General features: G+C 37.7%; 1 protein-coding gene across 1 annotated transcript; it reads right to left on the bottom strand.

Moving 5' to 3' along the window:
- Positions 1–365: 365 nt before the first annotated feature.
- On the bottom strand, positions 366–12,635 carry LOC140243093 (polycomb protein eed-like). The gene is made up of 11 exons (XM_072322826.1): positions 12,468–12,635; positions 10,163–10,354; positions 8,990–9,148; positions 7,207–7,332; positions 6,583–6,664; positions 5,271–5,362; positions 4,671–4,804; positions 3,893–3,998; positions 3,139–3,297; positions 2,499–2,572; positions 366–1,407 (listed from the first exon to the last, which is right to left on the bottom strand). The coding sequence occupies exons 1-11, from the start codon at positions 12,621–12,623 to the stop codon at positions 1,281–1,283; spliced, it is 1,407 nt and encodes a 468-aa protein (XP_072178927.1). The 5' UTR covers positions 12,624–12,635; the 3' UTR covers positions 366–1,280.
- Between the last annotated feature and the right edge of the window lie 9,636 nt (positions 12,636–22,271).

The raw sequence follows: 22,271 nt of genomic DNA, 5'->3' as shown, positions 1-22,271 counted from the left end.
GACCCTGAGGGAATTTTTTACTTTTATGAGGCTGATTGTGTCTACCATGGATCGAGAGGGCAGACGGGCAAAGGGGAAAAACTGAAATTCAGGCAAATAACATTAGTTTGCATGTTTGCTTCAAAAGGATTTATTTACATTTTCACAATGTACATAATTTCACATGACAAAGGGAGAGAATTTGGCTTACTTAACTACTACCTCCTGTTTGTTAATCAACAAATTACAATAGAAGTGGAATGAACAGGATGAGTAAAAATTTGCTGAGTAAGCCACAAAGCACTTTCTTTTCTTCTCAGATTCTCAGAGGAGCTCAAACAAAGTACTTCTTGTCAATAAATAAACCCACGAACCCACAATTGAGGCTTAGTCATATGCTATGTATTCATATAGGACATAATTTTGAATTGGCACCAAAAATTCTGTGCTCTAAATGATTTCATTCCTCCTCCCACATATTCCCCAGTTCATCAATCTTTGATCTAGACCCCCCCCGTAAAAACAACACCAACAACAACAAAGCTAAAGGAAAAATAACTACATCTTTAATATGATGGCTCTTTTGTACCATAAAAAGTACATGTATAAAGAAAGTCTTTATTTTGTGCCACTTCATGAAAAGCAAAGAGTGCTTCATAGATAATGTATTAGAGAGGCATGGGAGTTTTCATGTGACTAATGTAACCACTGAAACAACCGATGAATGGACATGTGTGAGAAACATTTAAAAATCTGGGACCTTTTTTGTGCTATATTTTCCTGCAGAAAGATGTATGAGTTGTAGTCTTTTTATTTTCTTGGCACATGTCTGGAGTGTTTTAAATGCACTTCAAAGTTTTGCTACTTGATTGAAATCGAGTCAGCAAAAAATGAGATTTCTTGTAACAGTCCCCAAGAAACACGAAAGGTTGACTCTTGCACACAAATGTCAAAGAAAACTGACATACAAGGTCAAGATACCTTACCTTTGCCTCAATCTTCCTTAGCCCATTGACTAATTTTGCTATAACACACATTTACCACAGACACTTGCCTGAGTATTCTTGGGACTCGTCTTCAACTGGTTAAATATAAATGCTGATGTTGCTTCCTGTTCCCCACTGAGGTGTATGACATATTAATTCATATATGGAATGCACAAACTGTGAGATGTCAGCTCTCTTCGACATTCCAAGATGTGTAAAAATAGTCTGTTTCCATGGATACAGATGAGGATTTTTTCCTCACAGGATTTCTTGGTCTATGAATGTTGGTTGCTAGGCAACCACTCTTTCATCACTTCACTTGATGCGATCCCACCGCCAGATGGTCCCATCATCACACACGGCAAGGAGGATGCTCCCGTCATGGTTGAGGGCGGTCTGACGAATGGCTGCCACGCACTTCGGATGGGTGAAAGTGGCACACCTGCAGAACAGTCGGAATTGAAATAAGATTTTGATTGACTATAAATCTGAGTTTAAGTGACAAATGAGCACACTTGGGTTTCATTTTGCTGGCCTTCATCAATCCAGTGCACTCCCGTTATAATGGACATGGTTATTAAGAAATTTGTTACACCACAGTAAAAATTCAGGTTCCAAAATTATCATCTGTTTATCTTAATATATCTTATTTGTTAGGCTATGATTCAATTTCACTCTAACAAAATACTGCCAGTCCTGAGGACTTCGTTATATGAAACAGGAGCAGCCTGAAACAAAGCATTAACTGGTACATTGTAACTGCCTTTGACTATAATGTACACTGGTATTCTGCAATGTATTTGCTAAACATCATAAGGCGACAATGGAATTCATATTTGAATCTCATTTGTCACCACTTTTGGTGAAGTGTCTGATTACTGGGTACCTCACAGTCATCTGAAGCAAAATGATGACATCTAAGAATACTTGACCATAGCATTAGGACAGTTCATGGACAGTCAAGTGCATAAGATAATCACAAAGTGTGCACTGGAAAAGAGAATGGGGTGTGGGTGTTCCTTTCTGACAGAGTGTTTGTGATAAGCAACATCATCTGTCATCATCTGTCAAACTTTCTATTTGTTTCTTTGACTATACTCTCATCTCTCTGCTCTGCCATGACGTCACTGCCTGCTGGCAATCACTGATGCAGTAAGCCTCCTCCAGCTCCCTCGGTCATCGCAAGAGTGGAGCAGTGTGGCTGCTCTCTCGCCAGCTATCCCAGCCATTGTGGAAAGGATTCTCTATCTGTCATATGAATATGAAATGGCCTTTCATTTTAAGTACAGTGGACTCCCATTATGACGAAGACCTCGGGACCTGCAGTTTTCTTTCGTTATATTAAAATTTCGTTGCAATCAAACAAATAAATAATAAAAATACATACAGTGGATAATGTTGCGGCCTGGATTTTTATTTTCTTAGAACTGTGTTCGTTATAATGGGAGTGCACTGTACATTGTACTCCCCATACTAAACAGCACGCATCTAAAAAGCAATTTGGTGACAGCTTTAACATCATCAAAGTCTTACTTAGCCTTAGCTGGGTCCTCCACCTCCAAGTCCCAGACAAAGATCTTGCCGATTTGGTTGCCGAGAGCCAGGATCTGATGATGCATGAGAGAGACAGGGAGAGCAGTGATGTCAACATAATATGTGACGTCTATATTCATTATTACAGCACAAGGCCTAAAGCTATCAAAGTTGATGTCCATTGGACAAAAGGGTCTGGTTTCCCTGCCTGCGCAATTGTAGTGAATGGACATCATTTGTTGTCTGTCCAGCTTCTTGCACTATGACCATACTGAAAGACTCTGATAATCTCCACCTTGTCTGTCAAAGTAGCTGATAGTGAATGGCTGACATTTCTGAAAAGTCATACTGAGCATAATCACCCTTCCAGTGACTGCACTGCACATCTAGCCACACAATCACACAACCAATTTATAGGTAATGTCCCTGTCTGATAAGGCAATTGGGCTAATTATCATGACTGTGACCGTAAATTAGAATTGGTACACCTGACACTGAAGTGATAAATTTCAACTCCAGTTGATTTCCCTGAATCTTTTTCAGAGCCTACCCCCCCCCCCCCTTCATCATAATGATCTGCAAATTAGGCCATTGATTTCACATGAACTCAGATTTTGCCGTCCCATTTCAAGATCCTCACCCTTTGTCGGTAGTCCATACTGAAGCGCATGAACCAGATGTCGCACTGGGTGTAGTCGAAGCGATGGAGAACCGTGACCTGTGACATGGACGGCTTGATTGCATCCAGTGCGTCGTGGATGAGACCCGGCTTCCAGCAGACGATGCAATTCTCACAGGACTGTACAGAATGGTCAGAAGTGGGACAGACAGAATGGTAATTATATGATACACTATCCCCCTGCACTGTACTCATTCTCAATCATGCCTCTACATCTTGTGAGCTATCTATGAAGCAAACTCCCTAAATGAATCACATTTGTTCTTTGCAGTACTGTCTGAGACTTCTATATGGTTCATAAAATTTCACAAAATATGGGGATCTATTTAACATCCAGGCTCAGTTATTCATTGTAACGTTTTCAATGTGGTGCCAGCTATATCAAATGTTGATAAAGAAACTGCTCAACAACAAAACTACATTAATCATGTGCCTTCTTTTAAAACACATCAATTAGCTGTAGCTGCAGCTATTTGTAAACACAACAAACTCTTTAACTTGTAGACCATATCATCTCTAACGTCACTCACATGTGATATACTTTTCTTGTCTTTTTTTCCTTTATCTGTGCTATTTATCATCCTGGGCAAATTTTGCTAAAGTGCTAACACGGAGGGGTCATCATCCATTGACATAAGGATCTAAAGCTCAAATTTGTTGACATCAGCTGCTAAACATGAATCTCAGAATGTCAAAAACTTTACAAATAGCTCACTTTGGATAGGACAAAATCTCCCAGCCATCTGACGCAGTCTACATAGTTCCTGTGGATGTCACGGGTGGTGAAGTCCGGGGTGTTGACATACAGTGACTTGAAAGGTCTGACAACGGCAAGTGTATAAAGGAGGAAAAAATTCAACAGCTTTATCAGGGCTGCGAAGCAAATTTCTACATTCATTGAGTACCAACAATTGCCTCTATCACAAAGAAACTGTCCGAATTCACACAAGAAAGAGAATCTCCTTAACAACAATCTCAAAAAGTCCATTGACATTAGATTCTTATACAAGGTTGTTATGCCTGACTTGCACAAAGAAAAACAAAAACAAAAAACCAAATTATTAAGAGATGAATTACAAGCAAGGTCTATATTTTTTTTTCCTTAATGAAAAAACAAAACAAAAAAACACCCAACAACAAACTTTTCTTTGGTAGCTAGCTTTGGCTGAACATATCATTATGTGGATTATATATTTTTTGAGTAGTGAGAACAATAAAGTAACCGTAATACTACTACTTCTACCACTAATGTGATGTTACACCACTTATACCATGACTTGCCGTTTCCTTCATAGCAGTGTAAATTTTTTGCCAATGGATGAAACATTTCACACCTTGGATGGAAAAAAAAAAAGAAAATAGCATTCTGGCTGTGTCATGAATGCAAAAACAAAATCAGGATCTCACTTGCAGAGTACCTCTATCTCTTCAATTCATACTTTATCACTGTCAATGGCATGAAACACACCAGACACCTAAGAACATGAACTCACTTATTTGTCTTGGAAGCAACATAAGCATAGGATGCTTGAATGGCACTCTGTATATTGTCCTTTGAGAAGTTCCACACCTTGAGTGAGTGGTCCATGCCACAAGAGGCTATCCGCTTTCCTTCAATGTCAAAGTCCTGTTTTGGGGAGATGTTAACGAGAAATTCTGAGTATCTCCCCGCCTACTAGCACCACAAACTTGTTCACACTCGAGAAGCTAGTACATGTTTTTGTTGATACATGAGTATGCCAATTTCATGAGTATGCCAAGTATGCCAAAGTTGTGTGCACACAAAGAAAAAGTAAACATTGGACTTTCCAAAAAAGACATCAATTGTGGAAAATAGAAAGACAATGTTAACACAAAAGTATACACTAAAATTGTACTGCAACATAATGGTTACATGTCAAATCATTCACAAAATTGTGTTGTTGTTGGTTTTTCTTTGAACAGTCACAAAATAATACAGACACAATACTGTATAGTACATGACAGGCATATAACATTTTCTTGCATCTATGTCTACACCATCAAGGTGCCATGCACCATCTTTATCTTTGGTACATCACCAGTAGTCCCCCACAGTCAAGTGGTTTACTTACCGCTGACAGCACCTCATCTCTGTGACCTTCGACCCCACCAAAGATTGCCACTAGCGTGTCAGTCTTGAGGTTCCACAGTCTGACTGAGTGGTCTGAGTGGCGGAGATGACAAGTGAAAGTTTTCAGTGCTGTTCATCATCATAGTTTTTGGTTATGGGAATAATATTGACATCAATGGTGGCAGAAGTTGTGGTAGCAGTAGTATATGTTGTGCTCATAGCATATGCATAATTAGCAGTAAAAGTAGTTGTGGCAGTAGTGTTACGGTTGGTTGTAATATTAGAGGCAGGTACTGGAGTCGTGACTGTTAAAGTCATTGAAGAACTTGAGCACAGAGTAAATATCTCTTGAGAAAAACATCACAGAGGATTTTAAATATCTGAAAAATCTATTTTTGCTGCCATGTTTGAGGTCTCTGCACAGACATGCCACATACAGCCAAGACTGCTTGATATGAGCTCATGTTTTATATACTTGTTAATCATTCAACAAGAGAATACTCAATATTTGCCATCAACAAACTGGAATGAAAATATTCAATTCTTCTGGTACTGTTAACTGAAAGAAAACTCTAGATCACATCTGTACTGAAAATCATGCAATGCATCTTACAGAACTTTCATATCTGACATCTGACAGATATTCACGATTAGCAAAATCAAATAGAAGCTACTGTAGGTAAATATGGAAACTTTCAAGAGATTAAAGGGTGTGTACAGTTCTGGTCGAGGTGAGGATTTAGCTTTTAACGTTTTGCGAGATATTCAGAAATCACTCTATGAGATGTCAAAGAGCATGCAGTTCTAATGGGTATCAAAAGTTTATTCTATGAAAATCGGTTTTGAAATGGCTGAGATATCCAACAACAAGGTGAAACAAAGAGATCCTAATAAAGTTGTGGCATGTTGCCTTTTATTATTAGCACTTTTTTGGATATCTCAGCCATTTGAAAACCAATTTTCATCAAATAAACATTGAATCCTTCTTAAAAATTACATGCTCTTTCACATTTCATGAGAGGCTTTTCATTATCTCACTTAGGAATTTCAAAACATGAATCCCCACCTCAACCAGTACTGTACAGTCCCTTTTTATAATATTTTTGAGCAGGGTCAATTTTAGTGAGTTTTTGTGGAAGAGTATTTCTGTAAATATTTCTTATAAAATTATATGCATGTTTCATGACTATGCTATTTCAGGGGAGCAAAATTCATGATTCCACTCCACGCTTACTCTCTCTACCTTTGCTTGCAGAATCTTTACCAAACATTCACTTGATATGTCATCATGGGAACAGAAACAAGCATCTCACCTTTGCTCACAGACAAGAGAAGGTTGCAGTCATGTGGATGCACCTTTAATTCGTTGACTGCGTTGCCATGGGCAATGTAATGCTGAAATTGAAGAGAAATGTTAAATACAGTAACAGTGTTGATATTGGTGAACAAGATTATGATACTCCTGTGCATCTGAGGCTGAAGTGATGGATATCTGTAGCTTAAAAGTAGATTGTTGCTTGGGACACAAAAGTGGGCTTCACAGAAATATACTACTGGTAATCTAGTATTCTCTTTAATCTAATTGATTTCTTTGATGATCAGTCTAAACCATGGTCTAACATTTGTTCCTTGCTATTCTCATTTTAATGATCTCTCTATCAAATGAACACACAGGATATGTTCTGACACATTCTGAGAAAGTCAATTGTTTTTAGGACTAAAACAAGCAAAATCATAACTTGTGTGCGCCAAAGGATTTTGTAACGCAGTCACACGATCAGAATGACTACTCTCACTGACATAAGATATCAACTATACATTAAACTTGTCGATACTTTCTCCTCTCCCACCTGCTACATCTATTACTTATGATCACCAAGTCACTGAATATAGTAAAGAAACAGTCTCCTAGGATGAGAATCTCCTTTAAATTTCACCTTTATACACTGAAGTGTGATGGGGCTTAGTATACGGATGACACCCCTTGAGCCAGCCACTGCCAACAGAGGGAGCCCCGTTGTTTCCTCGTATGTCCAGGCACAGGTGTAGAAGTTCTCATCAGACTTTGATGTCATTCATGGTCAAGGGAAACCTTAAAGGGGATGGCTAGTAACTGATCAGTGGGGATTGCTGAGGGATGATTGTTCCAATCCTTGTGGGATTCATTTAAGAGTACATTATATATCTATTCTTGTGTGAAAGGTATTTGCTTCAGAATGGTCTCATATTCAAGTAATGTGCAGTTTAATGTTTCCAGGTAAGCGTCCCTGGTCAGTGACGGGGCATTAATCTGCACATTACTTGAATATGAGACCGTTCTGAAGCAAATAATTTTAACACAACAGTAGATATACAATGTACTCTTAAATGAATCCCACAAGGATTGGAACAAGCATCCCTCAGCATTCCCACTGATTCCCACTGATCGGTTACTAGCCATCCCCTTTAAGGTAAGGGCTGGAAAGGAAGCAACCATGGCCTCAGTGTTTCACATACTCACATCCACATTCATTACTAAGTAGAAATCAAATTCTTATAGTTGTAGATTAATTGAACAAGACAGAATCCCAAAACACATGTGATTATATATTACAGTTTGTTGACTCAAGAGAACTGAAAATAGGTTGTATCACATGTTACAGATGTTTTTATTGTTGTACCAAAGTCTTACTGATGCCTGGCGTGACCTATCTAATCCATTGCCCCAAAGATACTGCAATCCCCATTGAGTTATCCCATAGCATACCTACACACAGTTCCATGGGCAAAGAGATAGCATTATAACATTGTTGGACTGTGATATCATCCTTGTAAAGAATAACTAAGTTTAGAGTGTGTGTTATTTTGTTTTTCCATCTGGCAGGATGGCTGGATAGCCCATATTCAGCTGCACTAGCGGGTCTTCAATTGGTCCAGAACAACGTACTTGGGGTGGACCACATCACTGGGTCATGCGGTGACACAACACACGCTCTTGTGACAAATTGCTCCAGCCTTATTTTCTCCACGGACTCAGGGTTAGGGTTAGGGTTGTGCTACGGTTTTAGGTTCAGTCTGATGTGAGGATTAGGATTAGGATTAGGGTTAGTGTTAGGTTTATGTTTGTAGGTAGACTTTATGTTCAGCTTAGCGTGCAGATATTTCATGGGAGCAACTGTTGCAGGAGCAAATGTCATAGAACTAGGTTATCCCACTGCTCTTGCAATGAATAAAGAAAGCGGGATCTCTTACATGCACGAGTTGTGACTCTTTCACATGCAGGACCTGCCATTTTCTGTCCTATCCTATCGTCTACTACAGGGGATGGCATATAGACACAACACTGCTAAGCAAGACTCACTGGGCTTCAAAAGTATCACAGACTATAGAAGCAACAGCCAGACACACTCCCTGCCTAAAATATTGACCCGTTCCATACGGGAACCTGCTGGTCTGTGTACTGTAAAAGTGGAAATTTTCGCGGTGTTGAAATTTTCGCGCATTTCGCGCAACCAGAAACTAGCGCGAAAATAAAAACACGCGAATATTTTTGCTTGCCATACGTTCCTGTGCGTTATGTCTTGATTCCGCGGAATTAAAAACACGCGAAACTCTTCTGACCCGGCCTAGCGCGAAAAATTAGTCGCGCGAAAATATCCACTTTTACAGTATTACGTCTATGGGGGCTTCAACATTCAGTATGGAACGGGTTAACAAGCAAAGGGTTGGTAAAAAGGATACGTCTGCATCTAGGTAGCTCTGGAGCAGCTTGATTTTCCCATCATCCTGAAGCTCATAGATGGAGACTCGGTTACTGCCCACCGCAGAAAAAACTATGGGGTCACTGTCCTTTCTGCAGGGGTTAAAGGTCACACCAAATATGGGCTGACCATGGTCCTCCTAGATAAGATACCAGAACAAAAAGAAAATAGAAAGTTGCATCAAATCTATTACAACAGGGAGATATTTCAATATCTTGAGAGTATCTCTATGATCTATATAGTAGCAAAGAGCTCAACAACCCACTAATTGCAAGCCGTGCTAAGGAGAACAAACTTTGATTCATGTGGCTGGTATACAGCACCACATTTGTAACAATGTTTACATCAAATTCTGGATTGTTTGGAAGTGCAACCTGTTCAAAGATTTTCCTCTGAATTCCTTTAGAACTGAAACATGAGCAGTATCCTTTGAAAGAACTTGATTACAGCTAATTGGGAAAACAAATTATATTCCTTTCACAAAAATGAAATATCTTTGAAATTGCAATTTTTTTTCATGATAAAATTTAAACCATAGACTGCATAAATGATTTTTTTTTTTTTTTTTACTTATTTAAAAGCAGTTATAATATCAATCCACACCAGCATAGGCTTATCAACAGGAAAACGGCTGAGCTTTTCTTTAAAGGGTGTGTACAATTCTGGTCGAGGTGAGGATTTAGCTTTTAACGTTTTGCGAGATATTCAGAAACCACTCTATGAGATGGCAAAGAGCATGCAATTATAAGGGGTATCAAAAGTTTATTTGATGAAAATCGGTTTTGAAATGGCTGAGATATCCAAAAACAAGGTGAAACAAAGAGATCCTAATAAAGTTGTGGCCTGTTGCCTTTTATTATTATCACTTTTTTGATATCTCAGCCATTTGAAAACCAATTTTCATCAAATAAACGTTGAATCCTTCTTAAAATTACATGCTCTTTCATATTTCATAAGAGATTTCTCATTATCTCACTTAAGAATGTTCAAAACATGAATCCCCACCTCAACAAGTACTGTGAAGTCCCTTTAACCTTTTCAAAAATTATGAAGGTGAGGTTTGTTCAGAAATCTGTAGAAAAAAAAAAATATGACTTGAGATTAGGCAGCTTTTTGTTCTCATTATGACGTTTGATGGTAACAGCTCTCTTACCTTTACATAGCAGCTACACTTGTACTGAAGTTTGCACTTTTTGACCTTCCACTTCCCCCGCCCCCAGCGTTTGGACACTAGTGATGACCCTTGACCTGTGTTGGTGACACTCGTGGGTGTCTCTGAACGAGAGTTGGTGCTGTCCAGGGACTGGGTCGTGGTCTCACTCTTGGAGTCATCAATATCCATCAGCTGACATCACAAAGGAAAACGGCAGATACTGAATTGTATCATGACAAGACATTTCAGACTGTAAAACTCCCTTTGACTGCAGCTACACACATAAACATTTCAAACTGCTTTGCACTGTTCAAATAGCCATTGCAAAGTAAACTTAAAGTTGCCACTGTTAAAATTACATTGATCACTATAAAAGCAACATCTGACAATCCCAGATTGTGTGGCTCACAGGATGACACGAGTGTACATTACCATGCAAACATGTGTTGGTTCAAAATCCATGCATTGACAAATCATTGATATATTTCAGCATATATGACACTGGACTGATAATAAAAAATTATTCAGGGACATCCAGAGTCTACGCCAAGTCCCCCCAAATTGTATGAGTGAGATTTTCAAGATTCGGCGTCTTGGCACATATGTGCGCGAGCAAGGGAGTGGAGCGGCCAAGCGGGGGAGGGTCCCCCTCCCACGGTAAGGAGCTTTTTTAATATTTAGCTCTTAATGGTGCAATTTTTTTTTCACTTTTTTTCTTCTCTTTTTTACTTATTTTGAAAGACAAAAGGGAAATATACCTTCAATTGCAACTATCACTTTAATCCTTGGAGCTATGCTCCTTATTATCTAGGCCCAAGTTGCAGACTTCGCCCGATTGGCGATGCGTGAGAAAAACGGGTGCCATGCATGAGATCGTGAGACAGACCCTAAAATGCGTGGGACTTAGTAGCTCTGCCCTCTGGACATCAGTAGACAAGTCCCGAGTCTGATGTAATTTACAAAGCCACAGGGTCTACTAGAGTAACTACGGCAGTATGCGGCCGCGTGCAGCCGTTCGCGGCAGGTACAGCATACACGGTAATATACCGCTAAACACAGCACTGCACTGTTACATGCACACTACACATATACTAACACACTAGCAATCAACAAAAACCAACCGATAAAATGGGCACGATCTCTGACGAAAGTGAAATTTTTTTCACCTAAATGACAACATATCGCATCCAAAATGAAATTTTCGGTACTTCTTAACATAACAGTTAAGAAACAATGGTCCAAGAAACTGGATTTTTTGTCGTTTTCTCGATGTTCATGGATTTTGAAAACATCCTCACTTAAAATAGAACTTTCGCGAGCTGATGTGGGCCGCCATTTTTTTCGGAAAGTGGATGTTACCATCGAAAAAAAATGAGAAAAACACGAGAAAGACATCAACAAAACCGCCAGAATTGCGATCTTGTTTGCGGCCAATGCATGTACGCCCGCTATTTTCACGTGCTTTCGCAATGGGAATTGGCGCTTACGCAATGTTCGCGAGACATGTGAAGGCGTTCAGCGAAAGATCGCGGAGCACGCGCGTATTGCATAGGGATTGTACATCGTGCCGCAAGCAGAAATACTACGTCGCATATCGCCCTTATCGGCGAAAATTGTGCCGGGTTTTGCCCTGGTAAATCATGATAACTGCGTTGGTCAGTGGTAAATTTCTTTTATGAAAACAATTGCGTTAATGAATAACCTTGTCTATGATATATGAAATGGTTGAAAATAATTTGCCTGATTTGTTTACAAGTTGGAAAAACCCTTAACAATGCTTAAACTGCCGCAAACGGGATATTTTACTCTATTTGATGTTCAAGCATAAACATACAACACGAACACCAGGTCAATACTAAATACTCTTGTAATACAACTAAATGCTCTCAAAAAACCTTCTAATTAAATCTAAATTTACACAATGGCAAGTTTTAAGTAAATTTTATTGAATGTCTGTATCAGTATCACTGCTGTAAATTATCATGTGAAGTTTGTATCAGAAAGGGAATTTTATCTTTTTTACCCACTCTTGTCTCTGGCAAATAATTTAGATTAACTAATGTAGAATCTAGAAAGTGTCCATGATCGTATTTACATCAATAAAATCTAGTAGTAGAAACTAGATTTAGATCTAGTCTGGATAGTAGAAACGTTTCTATATAAAATTTAGAACTAGATCTATCTAACATTACATTAGTGTAAATTCATAATCTTGCATTGAATTACCACGCTACGCAATTTTGAATATATGGGACTGACGAAAAGCGTGCTTCCACTCCACTGAATAAATTTCGAGAATACTCACATTGTTTTCACCGATACTTATTGAAGTGTTGGATTCATCGCTAAGACCCGACGTTCTAGATTTTTTGAAGGGTGGCTTAGGCAAGAAGTCGCCATTTTCCGAAGCAACGTCTTCATTCACGTCGCCACCGAGGCCTTTGTTATTCTTTTCCGACATGTTGATTTACTACTGATTTATCGTAAAAGTAGCTGTAGGTCCTATTTGAGATTGGCGCGCCACCCAAAGCTAAGCACAATACAAGAACATACGGACACCCGGAGAGGTGGAAAGATATCCACCTCCCTGGTATGATGTGAAGTACAAGCTCAATACATACGTAGTGGATGACGACCCCATTCCCGAGGTTGTAGTCCCTGAAGATTTTAGTTTTTGTTGATAAACACTTGCAAAAGAAGAGCAATAAAAAGAATAAATAAATGAATGTACTAAATAATAGAATACTGATATATTAAGGGCGGGAAGTCACATTATACTTGTACACACAAAAATGAAAATCTAAGTGTGACGGAAACAAAACAAAAAAAAAACAATTAACGACGACGACGACGACGACGATGATGGAGATGATACATGAAAGGAAGGTTGGTTCCTAAAAGGCAGAAACCGAAAATACAAAACAGAAACTGAAAATATCATTCAATTGAGTTTTGATATGGTTAGATCTAGCTTACCAGATTTATCATTGGATTTCTTGTTAATATAAAAGAAAAAATTGGTTCCCTCCAAGTTTAAACACATTTCTATCATTAGGAGCATGTTTTATCCTTCTTATCACTTGTAAAACATTTCATAAATCAGAAAATATAATTCAAATGGGTTGAATCTAGCTTATCTTTTGTTACCATTGTATTTCTTTGCTGGTGCGGCAGTGAGTGTCAGAATGATGCGGACACTCAGAGCAAGCACAGTAAAAATGTATGGAACTGAGGGATGACGACGATGGAGAAATAGAGAAAGTTGTTTGCCTCAAAGAATAAACCCATTTTTGTCATTAGGAGTATGTCGGTTCGTAATGAATACTAACTATCAAAGTAGAATTCAACGTATAGTCTATTCACTTGTTAAACAGTCAATGAAAAGGAAATGGTTGATTTTTTTTTAATCATTCTTTTTGTTTGCCGTTGCGGCAGGGTAAGTCAAAATGAGGGCACGTAGAAGAAGCATGAAATTGACGATGATAATAATTAAGATGAGATATATAAAAAGTTGGCTGCCTCAGAGATTAAACCAAACTCTGCCATGAGGAGCGTGCTCGTTCTCTTGTTATGTATAGTATAGACACTATACACAACTTAATGGAACGTTCATGTTTGATTGCCGGTATTAAATACAGCTGATGCGAAACAGGAAATATCAGTCAGGCAAGTTAATTCATGGTTTAATCTAATACAGATTCCTTTGTCATTGGAATTCTTCTTCTGTAAAGAAGATTAGTTGCCTAGAAGATTAAATTCATTTCTGTCATGAGAAGGATGTTGGTCCTTCAGCCATAGACACTAACTTATTACAATGTTAATGTCTGGTCACTCGTAAACAATCAAGAAAATTGAAAATGCCAGTTATAATGTGCGTTTGTTGTTGAATTTAGCTTATCCATTTTTGTAACATTGGATTTCTTGGCCCTGATATAATGACATTGAGGTGTAAATGTGCAAGACATGTGTTTTTTATGTTTGTTGAAGAAAGCGTTGCCATGGTAACCAAAATTTCCCCAAAACCTTGTGGAGCAAACTACACTTCCACAGTGTTTAAGCAATTTATTTTAAACTTGATATGTCGGGCCTACAATGAACTATAGGTGTAGTTATGCAAGGCACTCTTTGTGTTTGCACCTGCTAAGGTGTTGCCATGGTAACTGCATATTTTCTTGAAAATCTTGTGCAGTGAAGTACTTACGCATGTGAAGCAGTCAAACTCACAAGGTAGAGTACTACACACATGCACACAGACACGCACACAGACACAGACACAGACACACACACACAAACACACACACACACACACACACACACACACACACACACACACACACACACACACACACACACACACACACACACACACACACACACACACACACACACACACACACACACACACCCATAACCATTTATCAAACCCTGGTTCAATTCTTTTTCATAGGAATCTGGGCTGCGGGAACGGGGGTATTAATCACCTTTAGTGCAATGATACTTCTAGTTTGGGCAGGACAGCATCTATAACCCTTTTATTACCAGGACAGTATAGACCCTTTTATTTGGCACTGCAATTTCTATATACCTTTCATTCCCAGCTCTGTGCAAACCCTTTCATTTGGCAAGACAGTTTATATAGGCCCTAACCCTTTTATTCCCAGCTCTGTGTAAACCCTTTCATTTGGCAGGGCAATTTCTATAACCCTTTTATTCCCAGCTCAGTGTATACCCTTTCATTAGGCAGGGCAATTTCTATAACCCTTTTATTCTCAGCTCAGTGTATACCCTTTCATTTGGCAGTACAATTTCTATAACCCTTTTATTCCCGGCTCAGTCAGACCCTTTCATTTGGCAGGGCAATTTCTATAACCCTTTTATTCCCAGCTCAGTGTAGACCCTTTCATTTGGCATGACAATTTCTATAACCCTTTTATTCCCAGCTCAGTGTAGACCCTTTCATTTGGCAGGGCAATTTCTATAACCCTTTTATTCCCAGCTACTTTGTACAACCTTTCATTCGGCAGGGCAATTTCTATAATCCTTTTATTCCCAGCTCAGTGTAGACCCTTTCATTTGGTAGGACAGTTTCTATAACCCTTTTATTCCCAGCTACTTTGTACAACCTTTCATTCGGCATGACAATTTCTATAACCCTTTTATTCCCAGCTACTTTGTACACCCTTTCATTCGGCAGGGCGATTTCTATAACCCTTTTATTCCAAGCTCAGTGTAGACCTTTTTATTTGGAAGGGCAATTTCTATAACCTTTTTATTGACAGGTTAGACACTTTCATTTGGCAGGACAATTTCTATAACCCTTTAGTTCCCAGCTCGGTGTAAATCATCATTTGGGAAGACAGTTCTATGTCTCATTTATTCCCAATTCTATGGAAACCATTTCATTTGCCAATACATTTTCTATGACCTTTTCATTCCCAGTTCTTTCTAGACCCTTTAATTTGCCAATACATTTTCTTCAGCCCTAAATTTATTCCCAGCTCTGTGTGAACCCTTTCATTTGGCAGGACAGTTTCTATAACCCTTTTATTTTGCAAATCTTGCGTCGCGGACTCCTTGTACTGTTTCGATGCTATTTTAATGAAACTTGGGGTACATGATGTCATTGAGGTGTAGATATGCAAGACATGTTTTTTTTTTTTTGTGTTTGTCGGAAAGAGCGTTGCATGGTAACTAAAATTTTTCCAAAACCTTTTGGAGTGAACTACTACCACAGTATTTAAGCAATTTATTTCAAATTTGGTATGTGGAATGATCTACAGGTGTAGTTATGCAAGGCATAGTTTTTGTACCGACGAAGCATTGCCATGGTAGTAACAGCATATTTCCTTGAAAATCTTGTGGAGTGAACTACGTCCACAATTTTCAAGCAATTGAACTCAAATTTGGTATACATGATGACATTGAGGTGTAGATGTGCAGGACATGTTTTTTTTTTCTTTTTTTTTTTTTTTGCTGGAGAAAGCGTTGCCATGGTAGTCAAAATTTATTTCAGATTTGGTATGCATAATGATCTATAGGTGTAGTTATGCAAGACATATTTTGCATTTGTACCCGCAAAGGCGTTGCCATGGTAACGGTATATTTTCTTGAAGTGTTGTGGACTGCACGTCTTCCACAATTTTGAAGCAGTTGAACTCATATTTAGTGCAATGGTGGTTTTGCTGTCAAAATCAAATTTTTAGGTTATTTAGAAGCCAATACATTGAAGAAAACCTGTTTTATGGCAACCATTTTGGAAAAATCAAAGATGGCGGCCATATAGGTATCGGGGCAAATGGAAACATTGTTCTCCTGATTTCTTATACAATAAGCTTTCCAAAAATGTATAATATTGATTCTCTAAAAAAAAATCCGGCGAAATTACATAAGGAACATGACTAATAGTACACCCAGGGAGGTGGAAAGAGATCTACCTCCCTGGTACACGGAAGTACAGCTCAGCGCCAAAGAGAGTAACAGGTATGTAGTGGATGTGAACGACCCCGTTCCCCTGCAGATGTTACTAGGCCTTAAAGATGTTAGTGTTTGTTGATAAACACTTGCAAAAGAAGTGAAATAAAAAGAATGAATAAATGAATGCAAGTAATGAAATATTGATATCAAGTACATGTGGGAAGTCACTTGTACATCAAATGAAGACGTCAAAGTGTGACATTGAAACTAACAACAAAAACAACAACAATCGATTTTTTTTCCTCCTTGATTTACTAGTATTTGGTTATTTACTTTCCTACATTTCTATTTTTTTTTTAATGTAGAGCCTGTACACATTGTGTACGTGTGTATGACTGTAATGTAGGGGTGTAATAAGTCGTCTTCATTCTCAACACTTGCTAAGATAAGCTACTATTACCTTGATCAGCACAAATAAATGGGTCTAATGCATGAGTCATCTACTAATAAATACAGAAGTAAATCTGGCATAAATCTGAATGAAATTAATAAGTTACAGAAATGTCCATTCCATGTTCAAATTTAATCTGTTAGTCAAAAGAAATAGAAGAGGGAATATAAGTTTCATAAAAATTGTGACACAGAGAAGGACCCCACAGATATGGAATTGTTAACTTTATATGCATAGACCCACGTTTTGCAAAAACACAATAGTCTTTTTTACTTCTTCTTCTTCATCCACAAGTTCCCCGTCAAAGACGACAATTAGTTAAGGGGCCTGTTTCATATAGATAGATAGTAAGATTAATCTTATATGAAGATGCGATTAAAAAGAAAGTTACCTCGATCTGCTGTTAAATCTGTGCTTTAAATCAAGCATGAGTATGTATCTCTCCACATTACAACACAGAGAATCAACACTTACTGCACTAAAAGGCAGAAAACTGTCCTCGTGTGAAGTTCATGATTTTATTTCACATTATTAATCCATTGTTCATTGTGCAGCACGTCTGAATTTACAAACTTATAGTTTACAAAGTACCAATGATACAGATGTCATAGAAAATTACATAAATATGTGCATATTGCCAAAATTTGTCACATTGAAAGATGCAAACAGATGGAGATGGTCAGTCAAACAAATGGGCAGAAATATGACAAAAAACAGGAGATACAAAGAAGAGAGGAAAGCTAGAGAGATAAACAGAAAGACAGACAGACAGACAGACAGACAGACAGACAGACGGAGAAAAAGAGGAGGAGAAAAGTGGGGGGGGGGGGAGGGGGGGGGAGAAGGAAGCTGCCAACAAAGCAAGCTCAAAAAGTTGATAATGTGTCAATAATTAATTACTGAACTCAACATCTTATGCCTACAAGAGGCATTCATTCCCTGCAAGTCCCAAGCAATACCTTTGATATACATTTTCCATGATGGGTGTATGGAAAACATACTTTTATGAAACTGACATACAAGTGTAATTTGGTTTAAAGGTAGTTTTGTCATGGTTACTATACAATATTAATGGATTAGTGTCATATCAGAGAAAATACCTAGAAATACAAAGCTGTCTTAGATTACAGACTTAAAATATATTTTCAATACACGCATGCTTATGCTTTTTTAATGAAATTAGAATTTTGTCACTTACATATAAACAATGCACAATAAAAAAAAAACAGTCATCCTGGAACATACTGGAAAGATAAATAACAATTGAATCACACTGGCTCAGGTTTTCTTACTGCAATAATTTAAATTCATAATTTGCGTTACTATTATTTTGAATTTTGACCTCTTACATGCCAGAGTTATGGAAATTACGACTAGTGACAATTTATACAAAATGCTAATTCAAATTTCAATTCAGTAAGATTCAGCATAATTAGAATTTGATCTCCTGGTAATTCATGCACAAAATGCATAATAACCAATTTCCACAAAATATATATAATACAACTTTGATGTCTTTTATAATAAGAGTCATTATGTACAAAATTGCTTTGAAGTATTCTTTTCCTTCATATCACAGGCATCAATATTTTCAGGTAATGCTATGATTCAAGAGTTGTCGACATTACAGATTTACTATCTCCTGAATGCTACTCGTGCAATGACTTTGGTTGGCTAAATTGAAACTTTACTCACTGAAAAAACAGGGTTATTTGAAATCAGGTGCAAGACTGGAATATTATCAATACTGTATTATGCATAATTCAAATTGTTCTGATGCTTACATCATTCTGTATTTGATCTGTTATATCGGTAAAACATGATGCATTTTCTTGAACATCAAAATTAGCTTCCTGTGAAACTCATAATGCCATATAGCTGGAAGACATATTGAATTTTTCCATACCCATATATACAATTTGAAAAAAAAAAGACTTGTTTCTTTTACTTGTACTTGAAAACTTGTGTCAAAAATGCGAAAGTAAGGAGTTATTCTCATTGAGAATTACACCAGTTCAGGTTAAAATTTCATGGATGGTAACATGACACTTTATCCTAGCAACAATAAAGAAGCTCACTTTTGATCATGAAACTGAAGTATCACAGAATGTTAATACTGTATACTATGAAGGAAGAAGCGTAACAAAGTATAGTATTATATAGAATTCAAATTAGATATACAATTTACATCTAGATTTTCACAAAGGTATACAAGTATATCTCAAAAACTGTGGAGTACACAATGTGTCAAATTTTGTACAGAAAATAAAACATCCCCTATCAAGCATGGGATTTCAGTCATTCATTGCCAGTCATTGTCACATCCATTAAACCCGTTTCATATATAAAGTACAGACTCATCAAGATTCATATTTGATAACACTGGAGCGGTGATTGTGAGTAATATACACACTGGGAAACATATTACCCTTTAAGTGACTTTAATCTGCTTCACTTCAGTTACATATCAAGTAAGCCATTAATGATTTTTCTCCACCACATTTCAAAACAGCAAGACTTTGCTCATAATTTCTTGTAGTTGCTAATTCAATCGTGACTTTGGTGCATTTCATAAATTCTTCATATCATTCTTGTTCTGAAGAAATCCTGATGCATATTTTGTTTTTCATTAGTGTGTGCATAAATATCTCATAAAATAATGCAACTCCGAAAGTAAGGCACCTTTCTTTGCAGGCACATTGAATACAATACCCTGTTCAGTTCATACTTTTCAGCCATTTGGTGTACATGGAAGGGAAAATACAACAAAACAGGAACAACCCTGGAAAGTTTGCATAAACAGCATTACTAGCCACGCACACACTGTACCTACATCTTATATGCTTTGTATCAAATGCTTGATAGTAAAAATAGAGACTTGCAACATGTTCAGTTATAGGAAGTAACAGTTAATGATGGCATTATCAATATTTGAGAGTTGAGAAGCCAGGAACCACGTGGATGATAAAATTTGTGGAAGCATTTCTGGAGTTCTGGCACCACAGCAAAATATGTGGGTGTTTTCAATTATTACTGTAAACATCAATATTTTTGCATGATTAATTCTTCATGCTGAGCAGCTCAAAAACATACTCGCATGCTCTTACAATTCCCGCTACACAGTTACCAACCCATTTAAAAAGTGCAGGGAAAATTGCGAAGATATTTTTCCTGAGTTTTTGAATTCGCACAGGCCAAAATGTAGTGTGAAATACGCGAAAATTAATGTACTGTGAAAATTTCCACATTTACAGCATTAAGCACATACTGGTGAGGTGGGGTACAAGTTCTCATTTCAAGTGTTCCTGAGAGTCGAGCTATTACTGGCTCCACAGTCAAAAGAAACAAAAGTATTTCAACCCTTACAGTGCTCAGTATGCTTCTTGGTACATCCACTTGGAGTGCTTTCTTTAATAGCTGATTGGCATGGATGACTACAAACTAATTGCCAATAAGTAGAGATTACCTGACAGCTTTAATCCCAATTGTGTTGGCATGCATGGCCTCTCTGCTGTACAGAGACACACTGTTACAGCTGAATGGATTAGTTATGACTTACAATTAGGTCAAGTCTTGGAGTGACCTGAGTGCTAATTACCACAGCTCAGTGTCTAGGCACATAGAGACTGAATACTGAAGACATACTGGTTGTATATGTCTTGAATTGAAAGTAAAACCCATTAATTTATGTCGCAACTCCATTTACACAGATTTGCTTCAAGGCAAACAACCTTACTCTATTCAACCTTGTGTGCACAGTACAACATGTTTAAAAGGGGCTGGAGATGTCATATCCCATCACACCTAAAATACTTTGATGTACAAGTTCTCTACATGAACACGATGAATTAAAACTTCATACATACAGCGATATCGGGCAACAAAGCAGATTGGAAAATAATTTCTTGCTCAACTTCTCAACACCAGTGAGTTCTTGATCCGGCATTAAAAAAAAAGTATTTTCAGTTGACCTTCTACATTACCCAATGATGCATAAATATACATTTATTGCAGTAAAAACGAGAGGGATGAATATAATCTTTACAGTGCAGTATCAGGGTAAAAATAATCATTTATCACCTCAAATTTAAATTAGTAATTTTCCCATCAAAAACAAATCTGAACATTACAAAGTGTACATTTTGAAAAGCACAGGGCAATATACCCTGTAAGCAACCTGCTCAGATTTCTTACAAAACAAAAAAGATCATGGCACACAATTAAAACAAAACAACAACCTAAACCTCAACAAAACTTGTTGGGAAACTGCAAAGGTGTTTTGTCTGTGCTGCTGCTGTGAACAAAATGCACCCTGAATACTAAGACTAATTTTCTACATTCAGCCTCTTGTAATCAGGTATAGCACAAAGGCAATATCTTTTTGGGTCCACAAATTCAAGGCATATTCACCAACAGCACATCATGATATAAACTCTTCACTTTATCACACAAACCAATTTGCACACTGACTGTTCATTGGTTCACAATAAATTGTTTAACCCACTCCAATCCAGAATTCTAAGACCTCCCTTGACTTTGCATGGGATCTATCAGTGTCCAGTGCGCAATGGCTTACAAATGCACCTTGGCTTGACAGATTCAGCCATGACTTCAGAACAAAGTTGACCGATCCTCACGCTGCAAGGGTGTGCTCTCTGAAACTCAACAGTATCGTACCAGTCCCACAAAGTAACATTTGAACAGAAGTCAATAAAATCAAACCACTTACTTCTTATTCTACTGATTGCACATTAGCCGATTTCATTCTCATTACTTGACATGTTATTCATATTCACTCTACATAATGTAATCATAACGGCACATCATCCTGTCACATTCATATGTTGAAGAAGACATCTCAACAATTTCTCCAGAGTTCTAATGCTTTGCTTCCATTGAACACACACACATTACAATCACATCTCTTTCATTGTACATCTTTCTACCTGTATCTAAGCACTTGTTCAACATCCCGTGTGCTGTAAGCATGTCCAACATTAATCACCTGTCCAACATTCATAACCTGATCTGTGTATGATATACCCAAAAGTTGATTGGGATGGAATCCAATGGTATCTTAATACTTGGTTTCACATATTGTTTGCCCTTTATCACCAAATTATTTTTCTGGACATAGACATCACTGCTTTTAAATGACAATTTGATTTGTTCTTGTTAGAAAACACATACAAAAGGCTTGTATTTTCTAACTAAAATGATCTAAAAGAAGCAAGAACCCATCTG

The sequence above is a fragment of the Diadema setosum genome, chromosome 19 (assembly GCF_964275005.1).
Source record: "Diadema setosum chromosome 19, eeDiaSeto1, whole genome shotgun sequence".
In the NCBI taxonomy this organism is placed as follows: Eukaryota; Metazoa; Echinodermata; class Echinoidea; order Diadematoida; family Diadematidae; genus Diadema; species Diadema setosum.
This window is presented reverse-complemented; position numbering and strand designations above follow the sequence as displayed.

What these genes read in the sequence shown, in the direction of transcription:
- LOC140243093 (XM_072322826.1), bottom strand. Translation starts at nt 12,623, where the DNA reads ATGTCGGAAAAGAATAACAAAGGCCTCGGTGGCGACGTGAATGAAGAC. An exon ending in GAGATGAGGTGCTGTCAGCG is followed by an intron (nt 4,805 to 5,270) that starts GTAAGTAAACCA and finishes TCCCCAAAACAG; the next exon opens with GACTTTGACATTGAAGGAAA. An exon ending in GAGGACCCAGCTAAGGCTAA is followed by an intron (nt 1,408 to 2,498) that starts GTAAGACTTTGA and finishes ACTGTTCTGCAG; the next exon opens with GTGTGCCACTTTCACCCATC.